This window comes from Carassius auratus, chromosome 34 (genome assembly GCF_003368295.1).
Source record: "Carassius auratus strain Wakin chromosome 34, ASM336829v1, whole genome shotgun sequence".
NCBI lineage: Eukaryota > Metazoa > Chordata > Actinopteri > Cypriniformes > Cyprinidae > Carassius > Carassius auratus.
This window is the reverse complement of record NC_039276.1, coordinates 4180647-4196316: the sequence shown is the minus strand read 5'-3', so window position 1 is coordinate 4196316 and position 15670 is coordinate 4180647. Positions and strand designations below refer to the sequence as shown.

Sequence of the window (15670 nt, the reverse complement as noted above, 5' to 3'; positions counted from 1 at the left end):
CCGGTTCAGGGAGGTTACAGAGCAGAGATGCACGGAGATGTTAATGACTTCCTCGTGTGAAGGCAGCGGGAGAAAACATACAGTGCCTTTACATGGTTAGCGCAGCTGTGGGGAATTGCGGTGTGAACGATTTGAAGGGGGGCTGAATTAAACGTGCTCCGAGGGGGTCGATTCCCCCCCGTCCCACTTCATTTTTTGATCTCATAGAGCCGGAAGGGGGTAGGTCACCTGTGTAATTTGGACTAACATAACAGGCATAAATTGATGTGGGTTGTGTTTGTGTGCGCTCTTAAAAAATTGTGTAAGTCCCTAATGAGAAAAATATGGCGTGGCCTCGGACAGCAACCTTTCGACCTTTCTTTTCTGTGATGGTAAACATTTATGACAGTCTTGTCTTCACATGCAAAGCAGAATCAAACAGTGTGGTGCTTTATGTCAATATTGAAAATGATCAAGTGGGAAATATGGAGAGTGTGAACTCACTGCTTTCGGCCTGCGTTTGTCAGCAGCACCTGCAGTGCGATGCAAGGCAAGCAGCGACGGCTCAGTACACAGATATGTCCTGCCTGAAGTCTCTCGGGGTGGGCACTGGTTTTAGACTAAATACGGCAAAGACAAGCAAACAGCACACAGCTCTCAAAACACAGCACAAGCGAGACTGAAGATGACAGTCGATCAGGAGGACAAGCGTGCAGTTTCTGGAAACATTTGAGCATAAAACAAACTCGGCATATTACAAGTGCTATCAACATCCTTGTCTTGAGACAAAATATTATCAAATGGCTGGACAGATGATTAAATAAAACAATAAGCCATGAGAGGTTGTGTTACAGTGCACGTCACAAAGAGGACAGTCTACAAAAATCCCTGTGGCATTGTGATTAAAATATGCATATAATTTATATGCACCCCCAGAATAAAAATTATTTCGTATTTACTTACCCTGATGTTGTCCCAAACCTGTGTGTCTTTCTTATTTTGGTGTAACACAAATGAAGATATCTTGGAGAATGTTGGTAACCAAATGGTTTCAGTTACCGATTGGCATCTATTATATGGGAGACAAAAAAAAAAAACAAAAAAAAAAAACAAAGAAGCAAGTCAAATACATGTTTAGAATGACATGAGGGTAAATTGTGCCAGTTTTCATTTTTGGTTAAACTATACCAAGTCCTGGTTTCACAGACAGGGTTTAGACTAAACCAGGATTAGGTCATAGTTCAGTTGGGACTTTTAAGTCTTTTTTATAAATATGGATTAGAAAAAGAGGAGACGAAAAAAAAAAAGGCATTGATATATTTTAAGATCAGTCAGTGCAAGTCTCTTTCCGTTGAAACATCTCAGAATTAAGTTTCAGTCTGGGACAAGGCTTAAGCCTGGTCTGTGAAACCCGGAGTAAATGTATACAAATTAAATACTGAAACGAACAGTTACTGAAATAATAATTATAGCATTACTTTTTCATTATAGCTGTGAAATCCTTCATTACAGGATTTTTTATTTGTTGCTTGAAACATGAAATCAAAATTGATGCTACTTACTTTTTTAATAGACATCTTTAAGGCTTAAGCACAATAATTAAATATATGTGGTAAAACTTTACTGTACAAGGTTCAATTTGTTATTTTAAGCATTAGGTATCATAAACTTTTTTTTCTCTACAGAATTATTTGATTTTATTAATACACATTTTTGTTGTTTATGCATGTGCGTTCACAATAGATTAGCTAATGTTAAATTATACAACTTGAAATGTTAATAAATTACTATATGTAGAAATGAACATAAACCTACTGTAGATTAATAAACACGGTAAAAGTTTATTTTTATTGTTCATTAATGTCTAATGCATTAACTAATGTTTAATGAAGGATTGTTACTTACTGTAAAGTGTAACCACAATATATTTTCTTTATAATATTTCAGCAAAATCCAAATTCTTTTCATATTCATTGACATCACAAATCTCTTTTTCAGATTTTGTCATCAAATGGATAATCAGTGGATAAAACAAAGTCCTCCCCAATTTTTTTCTCAAATACAGATTTACGCAGAAATATGACCTGACATTTTGACTTTAAAGTAAAAAGTACAGGTGAGGGATTATCAGCTATTATACAGTAGCTTTGAATGCGGCTCATCCAGTCAGAATTTCAAATCTGAATATATGATTTACAGTCTAAATTTGAGGATAAGGACTTGGCATGATGTCCACATCCTCATGGTGAAGCGCAGGTCTTACGGCTTGTGTCATATCGCTCCGGCTGTGTAAGGCTGATCTGTAATTTGGCTCTGAGATGCAGCTGCCTTCATCCACCACCTCAGAGCCACAATTAAAAACTGCAGAGAAGTGGCAAGCGACGCTCTAAAGGAGGCCCTTCTCTAATATAAGAGACCATAATTACAGACTGAGCCACCTCAAATGAGGATGAGCAGGGGGGAAAAAAGGAAAAAGATAGCGAGAGGGAGAGGGAGAGAGAGAGAGAGAGAGAGAGAGAACAGCACTAAGTAACCGCAGACCAAATTGTCAGAAACTAGCTAGAGGTTTTTCGTCTGATGCGTCAGGCTTGTTTTCTCCAGGACGGGTTTATTGTGGGAATGGATGGTGTGTAGACACCCAATTGGGGAAGAGTTCAGGGTCTTAAATCAAATGCGGAGACTGCACTGGGTTTACCTGACCCCGAGCCACAGAGCAAAGGTCACAGGGTTCAGTGACCTGGTCAACAGTTCTGACACTCGCCTCAAACTGCTATTGACTCCTGTGGAGCCGAATATGTGAGTGCATTCCTGAGATCACTTCATCCTTTTGTCAATCGATTGTAAATATTGTCTCCTTTTACACTTGTGTGCAGTTTATTAGCTTAACTTCACAGGGTGCCAGATTTATGAATATTCAAACATGCTGCTTCGTGACATAAGTTACGTTGTATGTATATTTTCTGCTTTATCAATTTATCAATTCATCTAATGGTTGTTAATTTGATTAAGTGATGTTTCTGTCAATTCATCCCGCTCTAAAAATCATTGATAAAATCAAGTTTTACTCCACTTTAAATATATATATATATATATATATATATATATATACATATATATATATATATATATATATATATATATATATATATATATACGTATATATATATATATACGTATATATATATATATATATATATATATACACACACACACACACACACACACACACACATTATTATTGTTTTTTTTTTGAAAAGGTCTCTTCTGCTCATCAAAGCTGCATGTATTCGATTAAAAATATAGTAAAAATTGTAAAATTGTGAAATATTATTAGTGTTCAATTAAACAGAAATAAATGACATCTTACAATATATATTTAAAAAAATCTGTGATGGCAAAGCTGAATTGTCAGCAGTCTTTAGTGTCACATAATTCTTCAGAAATCATTCTAATATGCTGATTCGCTCAAGAAACATTTCTTCTTATTATCACTATTGAAAACATTGTGCTCCTTAATATTTTTTTTTGCGGAAGCATGAGGATTTTGAGATTCGATAAATATTGTCTCTCATGTCTCCTTTTACATGTGCACTTGGTTTATTAGCTTAAACCATGCCACACTTTGTTCCCAGGGCGCCAGATTTATGATTAGTCAAACACTATGCTTAGTGATATAAGGTACATTGTTTGCATTTTTTCTGCTTCATGACCTAAACCTCAATTCAGCAGCTCTGGACTTGAATTGGCTTCTCTAACAGTTGTTTGTTTGACTACCGCTTGATGATCAGGATGATGTTTTTATTTGCGCGGCTCAATCCGCAGGATTTATTTGGCTCTAAAAAGCCACTGTATATTTGGACAGCGATCTGACCCGTGTCTCCTCTAAAGGAGCTGCTAATCTCTGTCCTGACTACTGAAAGCTGCTCTTCTCCCTGTTGCCCTCGCCTGGACAGAGGGGGCAGTGCTCAAAACACAAGCACTGGCTCCATCAAGCCTTCACCACAAAAAATGCCATGATGCAGTGATAGAGATACTAGTTCAGAAACTACATGATATTATACTAATGGTACTTTTTTTATTTTTTTTATAAATGTTTATGAATCATCATTATTTTTTCATCTCTTAATACTTTAAATGAATATTTAGAAGTTATTCATAAATAATAAATCATTTAAACGAATATATAATAGACACAAATGTACTCACTTTAAGCATGTTCTTTGTGTATGATTAAGTGGCCCAAATATGTAATTACCACTTTTAACAATCCAATCAAATCCAGATTTATCTAAGTTAATTTTTTTCTTGTTGAATAATCTTTCTTTGGCAAATACAACAGATTATTGCTTTAAAACAATAATTCAATTCCATTAAATGTACTTTTTTGCTGAAAGTCCAAAAGAATAGCATTTATATATATATATATATATATATATATATATATATATATATATATATTTACTGTCACTTTGAATAAAAATAAAAATCTTAATTAAATTTGAATGGTAGTGCATCTATCTACAGTGAAAATGCCTCTATTTTTTATTTTCTTAGTTGGACGTATTTTATTTGATTTATTTTTTTTATAACAACTTTACTATAAATTCTGAAAAGATCCCTATTATCTTACAGCTTTAGGGCAGGTACATCCAGCTCTAAGATGTACTTTGACTTTCTCTATATATAATGCATAAACATATTCTCAGAGTCTGAATGCTGCAGTTCTGTGCTCCAGGCAAACTGACGGGAACTGATGCTTGGGACAATAAACCACAGGCCTTAAACACACTGTGCATGGGACATCTGAGCATCCCGGTCCTGCTCTCCCCACAAACAATTCATATCCACCAGTTTTTTTTATTTTATTTATAGAACATTACTTGCGGCGCACTGCTGTTTGCTATGTAATACATTTACAAAAGGTCCACATCGCCCAAAAGCACACCACAGAATTACAGTGTAAAATAATGAGAAATGATTTGTGTTCACCACCACACAGGACAATGTGACACAAACTCCTGCAGCGGTCACATTAACACGGATCCTAATGTCCTATCAGACATTCCTACGACAGCAGACTCCTGTTCTTTTGATTAAAAAGCATTTAGTGTTAAATTAAAAGTTGAGGATAAAAAACAGGAGCATTCTTTAGATAAGTGCATGACGGTGAATGCTCGAGCATTAACTTGTCTGCAAACAATTTTTAGACAGACAATATAAGTTTGTGAAAGACAATTCAGTCATTCCAGTTTTGCAGATATCCTTACCTGCTTATGAGTATAAACATTCAGTATATAATTTATGTAGTTTAGTAAAATAATAATAATAATAATTAACCCACAAATATTAAAACAATTGTAATTTATGCATTAAACATATAACCTATAGCTTTCAAATCAGCAATAATTATTACTCATAACTATTGGCAATACTTTGAAAAACTCAAGATATTTTCTTGTAAATTAAAAAGCAATGCATTACTTTACAAGTTACTTGAAAAAACTAATCTGATTACGTAACACACATTACTTGTAATTTTCAAATATCTGATTTAAGATTTTTACACTGAACTTCAGAATACAATTCATTTTCAAATGATGGTTAAAAAACTGCCCTTCTATCTCAGACAGGACTAAGCAGTGACCTTGAAAGTTAGTCAGTTGTAAGTTCTCTTATTTTGATCTCCACTGTAAAGGATCAAAGAATATAAAAGTTTGATGTCTTATGAGAGAGCAGAAAAGTGACCTTAAGTGATCTTATAATAGAAAATATGACATTAAATCTCTAAAATGATTTTACTATTATTGTTAGAGCCCCTGATTGCATTAGGTTAATCCATTTCTGTGCTCAGAAATAAAAACAAGAAATTGTGTTATTCAAAAACAAGGTACTTTATAGTTGATGTCAAAGACAAACGTTAGAGCAAAGGTCCCAAGAAAAGTTCTATTGTAACAATGGAAAAACAAAGTGACAAAAATAATATGCATTTCTTACATTTTGTAAACCTAGAACTGTTCTTGAGCCACAGTGGTCACAGGTATTACTGGCTGATAAGTGTTTTTTTTCCTTTTTTTATTTTTTATTTTGGCCGAACTGAAGATATATCTAGTGAGCATCTGGAAAGAGCCCTTTGATGATTCCAGATGTTTTTAAAGGAACAACCCTAATCTTTTCCTAGTCTTCCTCCAGCCCCAAAAATAAGTCCAGAGGCAGAATAGAAAAAAAAAAAAATCAGAAGAGAACCGAAAGCAAAATAAGTATCACAGACAGTCAAACATGTGGCATAGTGTGTAGTTCACCTAAAACAATGCTCTACATAAATACAATAAAGTCTATAGTCTTTATGTCACAAGTGCTAGATAACTTTCTTCTTGTTGTTGTAAAATATTCAAAAGTAATTTTTCTTTCATTCAGTTTTTAAACAAGTAAAAAGCACATCTGTCGGACACCAAGAGCATCAATCCGTCTGTGTACTGACCAGAAACAGGAGGAAAGAAGAGCTTCCGTCCCATGCGTTCTCCAAAGCCTCAACCCTCCCGTGTTCCTCCGTTGTGCAAATATGTTACAAGGACAAACAGGCATGCCGACGCACAAACCATGCACAAATCTACAGCTATGAAGGAAAAAGAATGAAAGAAACTTCACTTCGGCTTGCAAATAAACAACTGGCCAGACCTCATTGCAGATAAGCAGGAATGACAAGAAAGCTTTTATAAAAAAAAGGAAAAGGAAAAACAGATGGAATGCATTTTTTTTTTTTTTTTTACAAAACAAGAGCAATCTGGATGAACCAGATAGAAGTGTCCCTTTGACAAGACTGTACTGATAGGCTGCCGTTAGTATTATTGCAGAGTGGTTTGTAGTGATGGTCCGGTTGAGTATTACTATTATGAGAGTCTTTGGGAATGTCGCTTCACATTTCCAGGACACTTTCAAATCAGTGTCAGCCTTCGCACGTCATTCTTGAAAGTAATTCAGATGAGAATCGATGGGCTTCGTCTGGATATGATACTGCAAAAATGCCCAAAATAGATCATCTTGATTTAAGTAACAAGATTTTTACAGAAAACAGAAAAAACCAAGAGAACAATTGCTGGAATCATTACCGCAAAATTAAACACTAACAAAGTCACAAAACAATTTCCAGGTAGAATTTCACCCCATAAATCAAAAGGAGGTAAATAAGAAATTATATTTTGCATAAAGAAACTGAAGCTTTTTGGGGGGTGGGGATTTCTTGCATTATTAAATTATTTTCATGCTGATTACGCACATTTCCACGCCCCGAATATCATTACCATAATTAAAACAGACATTTTCCTTATCAGTATTTTGTTAACTCTCATTAGATTCTCATGAGCATTTTATTTAAATTATCGTATTATTTCACATTCAAGTTGAAGTGCAAATGATTGTTTGAAGATAAAACTAAAATTATTAGAGCATGTTTTACAAGATTTTTTTTTTTTTACTTTTTCTACTTTAAAATTTCATTCAATGTGTTGATTCTTTGTAATCATTTGTCATTTACTATCAATGTACAAGTGATAATTGTCTCTACATCATTTTTTTTTTTAATGTGTGTGCAATTCTACAGCTTAAAATAATGATTATTTTCAAACACTTATTTTTTCAAACTGTTTGCCATTGGTCAAACAAACAAACAGCCACACACCCCCAAAACACACAATTGGTTGAACCTGTTTTGCTTTGTTTGGCTCCTTGTTTTTTTTTTTTTTTTTTTTTTTTTAAGCAAAATTTAATTTCTTATGTCCTTTTTCTGGGTGAAATATGACTGGGAAATGTTCTTGACAGGCTAAAGTAATCCAAACCTTAAAAATACGCTAAAATAACTGAAATCCATCTTTGATGTACCACAAAGAAGGATCATTGTGATGTCAGCATCTGCTCTAGTTGGTCTATCCGAATGGACTTTAACCAAAGGAAATGTACAGTGTCAGTCCATAATATTTTTGTTTTAGAGTTAAGAGAGCACTCTGTCAAACTGAAGCCTGAAACCATGAAGATGTGTTTGATCAAGAGTTTACGGTGGCAGAGTAATGCTACTGCGAATGCATGAAACCAATAAACAGTGCCTTCAGTGGAACCAGCGACAGCCGAAGCCAGACCACATACTGAAATATATCACTTTGCAATACTAGTTTTCTTATTAGAGTCAGCAATCTTTATAATATATAATATATCTATAGATCTTTGTAATATAAATCTACTATAAACAGAACGTAGTAAATACACAATTGTCGGAATCATTATACAAAGTTAAAGCATCTCCCTCCCACCGCATACAAAAAAACTAAACAAGATAAACCAAATTAAAAAAGGCGTGTTACTCTCTAAAACAAGAAACTAAAGACATATGTAAAACACATGGTCAACTACATACAGACTGACAAATTAACAAGTAAATAATCCAAAAAGTACAAAAGAAAGAAAATAAAAACATGACAAACGAGTCCAAAATAATGGGCACGAACCCAAAGTGGAGTAGTCATACGTGACAGGCATTTATAAAAATGAAGTCGAGGAACAATGGCAACAGTGAGTCAAAACTCCCGCCTTAATGCGTCTCATATTGAACATGACACACAGAAAAAGAATGCCAAAGGTAGTTGCTGAGAGGCTAAACATTAATCAGGGGTTTTCAAACAAATGATCGCCTCTTCATCAGTCCAGAATCAAAAAGTTGAATGTACAATCAAAGTCAAGCCAAATGATCTACTGTCAGCATGCATCATTGCGTTTATATACAGTTCTATGTGCCGCTTCGAAGTACCGACACTTCGTCAACGCTCCATGCAGATTGTCTTGAGTATCACAGTTGTCTCAAGAGACGCTTTTACGATTGTTTTCTGAGTGGAAGCTGGTGGTCCCGCTACTTCCTGGATTGTGTTATGTGACGAGCACATGTTAGGTAGCACCTGCCCCTAGCGAAAGGCCCATAACCCTCCTCGCTCAGGTCTGTCGGCAGGAAACCAGCACTAAATCTCACCAGGTGGCACGTCTGAAGGCTCAGTGGTACATTTAAAATCGGTAACCAGCCCTTTTCCGCTTGTTTGAAAGGCGTCAATAAAATTGACCATCTGCTGAGTAGAATAATAGTGTTGATATTCTAGTGCCCTTTGATTAACTATAAAGTAACCGAAATACTAGACATTCATAGCTATATAAAAGTACAACATGTCGAGAGAAGGAAAAATAGAAAGTTTGTCTCAAACTACAAATCGATTGACGCCCAATCCTATACGCTCGCAGCTAACTCATGCTTGTCGGTGCTGTTAAACTACAACGGTTGGATTCTTAACTGATGGAAAGCTGCATGCTGGTCAACTTTTCAGAGGGGGAGGTGCGTATTTGGTCATTAGAGTTGAAACGAGTCGCTACATTGGCTTGCCGTTTAAAGCGCTGGAGAATTCAATCGAACGTTTTGCCCTCGGATAGTTGGCAACTACCTTAAAAGTTAGTTTGTCAGTGACACTTAACGTCATGTAACATCCAACACAAGCACAGTAAAAATGAAGGAACATAAAACATGTCATAATGCGTGTGAAACATGAAGATATCTGCAGGGAGTTCCTGGTAAACATGCTGAAGGTTTTTCGATTCTTCAGGCCAGCCTTTGACCGTCAGGTGTCAAGAATAACTGAGACGGCGAAACTTTTTCCCTCTTTTAACTAATTTAAGGCAATGTTCTTCTGGATCCATCATGGAAACTCTTCTGCAAAAGGCACAAACTCACATTGTCAACTTTCTGTTGGGCTTCCCAGAATCCTTCGATCTCTCTCCCAATCAAATCATCCACCCATGTTAAGCAGTAACTCGAACTGCGAATGGAACGAGTCACTTTTTTCTCCAAGAATAAAAGAAAGACAGACAAACAAACAGAGAGAGTCGAAAAATAAAAAACATAGGCCGTAACAGCCGAAATCAGTCTTATAGTGGCTCTGGAAAATAATGAAAAAGCACCAGCTCTCACATCTAACAATGAATCGTGAGTCTATGTCCTGCCCATAAGTTAAGCGTCCTTGCGGACAGACCAGGTTACACAATCCTGGACGTTCTGCCACGGACAGAGACAGTCTAACATGGCTCAGACGTTTGTCGCACTCTGGGTGTCATGGAGATTTCTTCAGGCCGTTTCGGATCCCGTGCTCAAAGTGCGCACATCGTGGGACAGAAAATGAAACGGATGGAGAGAGTAGAGCGACGTCAGAGGCCTTGAAGAGGCTCTGAGCCGAGAGGGTCACCAAGGCAGTCGATCAGACCTTCTACAATGGAGGTTCCTCTTCCATAGGTTCCTCCTCTGTCCTGTGGGACGACACACATACACAAACATTACGTCACACATCTTTTCACTTGTGAATTTATATGGCTTTTCCAGAGATTTTAATTGAATATTTCCAAGCCAAGCACAATGCCCAGTGTTATTTCTGTATCACTGATATACTATAATATTATCGTTTTTAAATTAATTTATTAATATTTTTAATATTGAACTAAAACTCTTTTTTTTTTAATGGACTTAGTTTTATTTACATTTTTTAGTTAACTAAAATAACCTCGACAAGTACAGGTAAATTTATATTCACAATATAATGTTCATGAATTTAACAAAAAAAATTAATAAATTCTAGACCTGCAAATCGCAATTTTAAAATTCCAAGATATTTCCAGGTTTCCTTGCCTTTGGGAACACCTATGTACAAGTATTTTTATATTACTTATATACTATTATATTATTTATTCATATTGAATAAGCTTCTATTTTTTTATATTCTTACCATATATGTTTTTTTTTTTGTTTCTGTCATGTTTTTTTTTTAAAACTAATTTAACTTATTTTATTTCAGTTAGCTGGTAAGGAATTTTTTTTATTTCATATAAATTTCAAGTTTTCATCTAATATTATATATATATTTTTTTTATTTCAACTTCATTTCAACTAACATTTTAATAGTTTTATTTCAAAATAAACAAGTTTATATATATATATATATATATATATATATATATATATATAAATAAATAAATAAAGTTCTAAATTTTGATAGAATGATACACATTGATACACACTCATTTCAGAGTTAAAGCATCACATTCACAGGTTTTTCTGGAGAAAGGTGTAAAAGGCACTAAAAATGAAATGACAGAAATGGTGCATGGCGGAGTTAAACAAAATCTGAATGTTCTATTTGGGAATTTAAGAGGAAATTAGGAAATTAAAACCACCAGAATAAAGGAATTCAGGGTCAGGACTGGAGTTTCCAAAGTTACAAGCTAAAATGTTCAAGACATTTTGTACTGTGTTCTTGTGGCACAAGAGTGTTTGAGACTGCCAGCCAGAAAACAGAACATTAAACTAGGAAAAACAACACTTATAATAGGTGTCAACACACTTTCTGCACTGAACCCATGATAGGAATAATAGGAAATAATACGAGATTGAACCTGTGCTAGGCACAAGAATACATGTGTGTGTGTGTGTGTGTGAGGAAGGTCCAGAAACCTCAGGCATCTGTGCTCAATGCTGCCCGAGTGTTTTCAATTAGGACTCTGGCAGACTGTGTCTCTCAGAAGCCTGACGCTGCTGGACGTCTGCCTCACACCAGCCGCGCACATTCAGAGTCCCGCCTGCTTATCACCTGTCCTGCACCTCTAGAGCACTGCTGTCCCATCACAGACTCCCACACAATCATACATACTCACAGGGTCACAGACACAGACACACTCAGGAGGCCTGCTCTGAGCAAATATATGACACTTTCCAGGAATAACACAGTCTGAAACTCATTCGTCAGTCATTTTTTGAGCAAACTGTCAATTAACCTTCAAATGCTGGAAGTCAATCAAAATATTATAGGAATTGTTTTTATTTTCATTTATATTTGGAAATGTTGAGACGGGTCTAAATAGTTAAAAACAGATTTTAGTGTTTTTTTTTTGCTGATTTTCTGATGTGGTTTCGTTATTTTCTAGATAATATAATTTTTTTAAATATGTAATTTACTAGCGCTGTCAAACGATTGATCACGATTAATCACATCCAAAATAACAGTTTTGTTTAAATAATATATGTACAGGTATGTGTGCTGTGTATATTTATTATATATATATTTATTTTATATATATATATATATATATATATATATATATATATATATATATATATATATATATATATATATATATATATAAATACACATGCATGCATGTATATATATTTCAGAAAAATAGGTAAGGTTTATATATTAATATATTTATGTATAATACTAATTACAGGAATATAAATTTAGACATGTAAATACTTGTAAATAAAAAAAAAATATACACTGTATGTGTGTGTTTTTATATATACATATGTATTATGAATATATAAATACACAAACATATTATTCTGCAAACAAAAACTTTTATTTTGTAATCTATATTAATCCTTTGACATCACAATAACTTACATGTAAAATGATAATACAGTATATTAACAAATAAATAGGGGTTTTAATTAAAATGAACTAAAATTAAAATTAAAAATTAAAAAACCATAAAAAATTTATTACTTGAAATTTAATAAATGTTAATAATGAATAATAAAAACTATAATACAATCCCAACGCTACTAAAATAACTATATATATATATAAATTATTTGATAAGTAATACTAATAATAATTCATGCCGTTTAAAATACTAAATAATTTCAACAACAAAAAAGGAGTCATGAGACACAAGCAGTGTTTGTGGAACGTGCACAATGACAAACACACAAAGTCAGCTATGACTGCACCTCTTTCCCATGTGCTTGTTGGCCACAGACAGCGAGGCCATGGCGGTCACCGTCTCTGCCTCTTCAGTTTCACGTCTCTGAGCCTCCAGCAGTGAGTAGCCCAGAGTCGAGGCAGATCTCTGCAGCGAGCGCCAGTATTTACCTTAAACATGACACAGCACTTTATTTACAGGTGTAAGAGGTCAAGCAGCAAGTAAAGACATCATATGCATGACAGAGATATGACTAACCAGCATAAAGTCTTACTTCAAGAAGACAACTCTTCATAACTGATATATAATAAGCCAGCCAATCACAATTTTTACAGGTTGTTCATGGGTAATCTTGTATAAAAAAGACTATGTTACAATAATTGCTTCATTAGTTGTGTAAAATAAGTATCAGGTCTTTCAAGAATCAACTGTGAAACAGTGCACTCACTGTGGACTTCCAGAACTTTCTCCATGGAGTGAATGGCATTGGGGTTCGGCCGCTGTTGAAGCACGTCTTCAGGAAGAGGGTCCAACTGAAAGAAAGATAAAAAAATGCCAGGTTAAACACTACTGTTGCAAGAAAACATTATACTAAATGAGTTTTAAAGTACATAAGTGTGTGTGTGTGTGTGTGTGTGTGTGTATGTACATATATATGCTTTAAAATGGAAGAATAAAATAATATAAACCAGCAACAATATATATACACACAAACTGTAAAAATGAGTGAAATTTTAACAGTAAAATATTGTAAAATGTGTTTTTACAGTTTTTTTTTTGTTTTTTACAGTGCATATTCTGGAAGCTTGTTTTCAGCAGAGTTATTTCTGGAAGCAGACCCTGCTAGTCATTGTTTTCAGGGACCACCGATGTCTACCTGGTGATGAATGCATTAATAGCAAGCTTATGTTTGCACTGTAACGGAGGATCACATTTGTGCTGAATGCCATGCTTTAAAGATAGTCAACAATGCAGTGCTTTGTCGCAGCACGTGGGCAACGAGAACTCATGCTCCTGAAAACCCTCACGACAGCTCAGGGACCAGCGGGACACGGCCAGAGGAGACCACCAGCATGCGATGCTGCATTCCTGATGTGGAATGATTCCATTTCCCTTTGGCTCTCGGTTGCATTTTTTCACCCCATATAAAAAATAAAAAAAATTATTGAAAATCTACGGCCAAGTGTTTCATGTGCAAACATTGAAGATGAAGAAAAGGGCATGAATCCCGTCACTTATCCTTCATAAAACAGCCATGAAAACTGGGTAGAGTCATTTAGAAATATTAGCAAGTGTAGAGAGAGAGAGAGGGAGAGAGGGGGGGGGGGGGTCATTCTCTACTCCTGGCCAAGCTGGAGGCTTTGGTTTAATTAAAACAAATAAGACGAGGGCAGGAGGACTGGAGGCATTGGGAAAGACCGTCTGAGACGGAGACTTTAATCCTGCTGTGGCACGACACACAGACATATCAAACCCCTCGGCATTTCTAAAACAATCACCCTACTACTAAAATACTAATGTGTATAAAAATCTTTCGTAAAATTATACATCTACTGTCTACTGTCACTTAAGATCAATCTATATATATATTTTTTTATCATTTATTTACCTAACACACCAGATAATGACAATATACATACACAACAATTATCTGTCGAGCTTGATCACTGTTCTGTAATCATAATGTATAATCATTATATATATATATATATATATATATATATATATATATACAGTATTGTTCAAAATAATAGCAGTACAATGTGACTAACCAGAATAATCAAGGTTTTTAGTATATTTTTTATTGCTATGTGGCAAACAAGTTACCAGTAGGTTCAGTAGATTGTCAGAAAACAAACAAGACCCAGCATTCATGATATGCACGCTCTTAAGGCTGTGCAATTGGGCAATTAGTTGAACAGGTGTGTTCAAAAAAATAGCAGTGTCTACCTTTGACTGTACAAACTCAAAACTATTTTGTACAAAAAAAAAAATTTTCTGGGATTTAGCAATCCTGTGAATCACTAAACTAATATTTAGTTGTATGACCACAGTTTTTTAAAACTGCTTGACATCTGTGTGACATGGAGTCAACCAACTTGTGGCACCTCTCAGTTGTTATTCCACTCCATGATTCTTTAACAACATTCCACAATTCATTCACATTTCTTGGTTTTGCTTCAGAAACAGCATTTTTGATATCACCCCACAAGTTCTCAATTGGATTAAGGTCTGGAGATTGGGCTGGCCACTCCATAACATTAATTTTGTTGGTTTGGAACCAAGACTTTGCCCGTTTACTAGTGTGTTTTGGGTCATTGTAAGGGCATGTCCTCTTCAGCATAGGGCAACATGACCTCTTCAAGTATTTTAACATATGCAAACTGATCCATGATCCCTGGTATGCGATAAATAGGCCCAACACCATAGTAGGAGAAACATGCCCATATCATGATGCTTGCACCTCCATGCTTCACTGTCTTCACTGTGTACTGTGGCTTGAATTCAGAGTTTGGGGGTCGTCTCACAAACTGCCTGTGGCCCTTGGACCCAAAAAGAACAATTTTACTCTCATCAGTCCACAAAATGTTCCTCCATTTCTCTTTAGGCCAGTTGATGTGTTCTTTGGCAAATTGTAACCTCTTCTGCACATGCCTTTTTTTTAACAGAGCGACTTTGCGGGGGATTCTTGAAAATAGATTAGCTTCACACAGACGTCTTCTAACTGTCACAGTACTTACAGGTAACTCCAGACTGTCTTTGATCATCCTGGAGGTGATCATTGGCTGAGCCTTTGCCATTCTGGTTATTCTTCTATCCATTTTGATGGTTGTCTTCCGTTTTCTTCCATGTCTCTCTGGTTTTGCTCTCCATTTTAAGGCACTGGAGATCATTTTAGCTGAACAGCCTATCATTT

General features: G+C 35.2%; 1 protein-coding gene across 4 annotated transcripts in view; it reads right to left on the bottom strand.

The window, feature by feature from the left end:
• Positions 1-5851: 5851 nt before the first annotated feature.
• LOC113052974 (histone deacetylase 4-like) overlaps positions 5852-15670 on the bottom strand; it is a 205121-nt gene continuing 195302 nt past the window's right edge. For all 4 annotated transcript variants that reach the window (XM_026217531.1, XM_026217532.1, XM_026217535.1 and 1 more), the window contains 3 exons: positions 13202-13286; positions 12782-12923; positions 5852-10305 (listed from right to left, as the gene is read on the bottom strand). In XM_026217531.1, the coding sequence (XP_026073316.1) occupies positions 10266-10305; positions 12782-12923; positions 13202-13286 (267 nt within the window). In that variant the 3' untranslated portion in view covers positions 5852-10265. The remainder of the gene's footprint in view (positions 10306-12781; positions 12924-13201; positions 13287-15670) is intronic.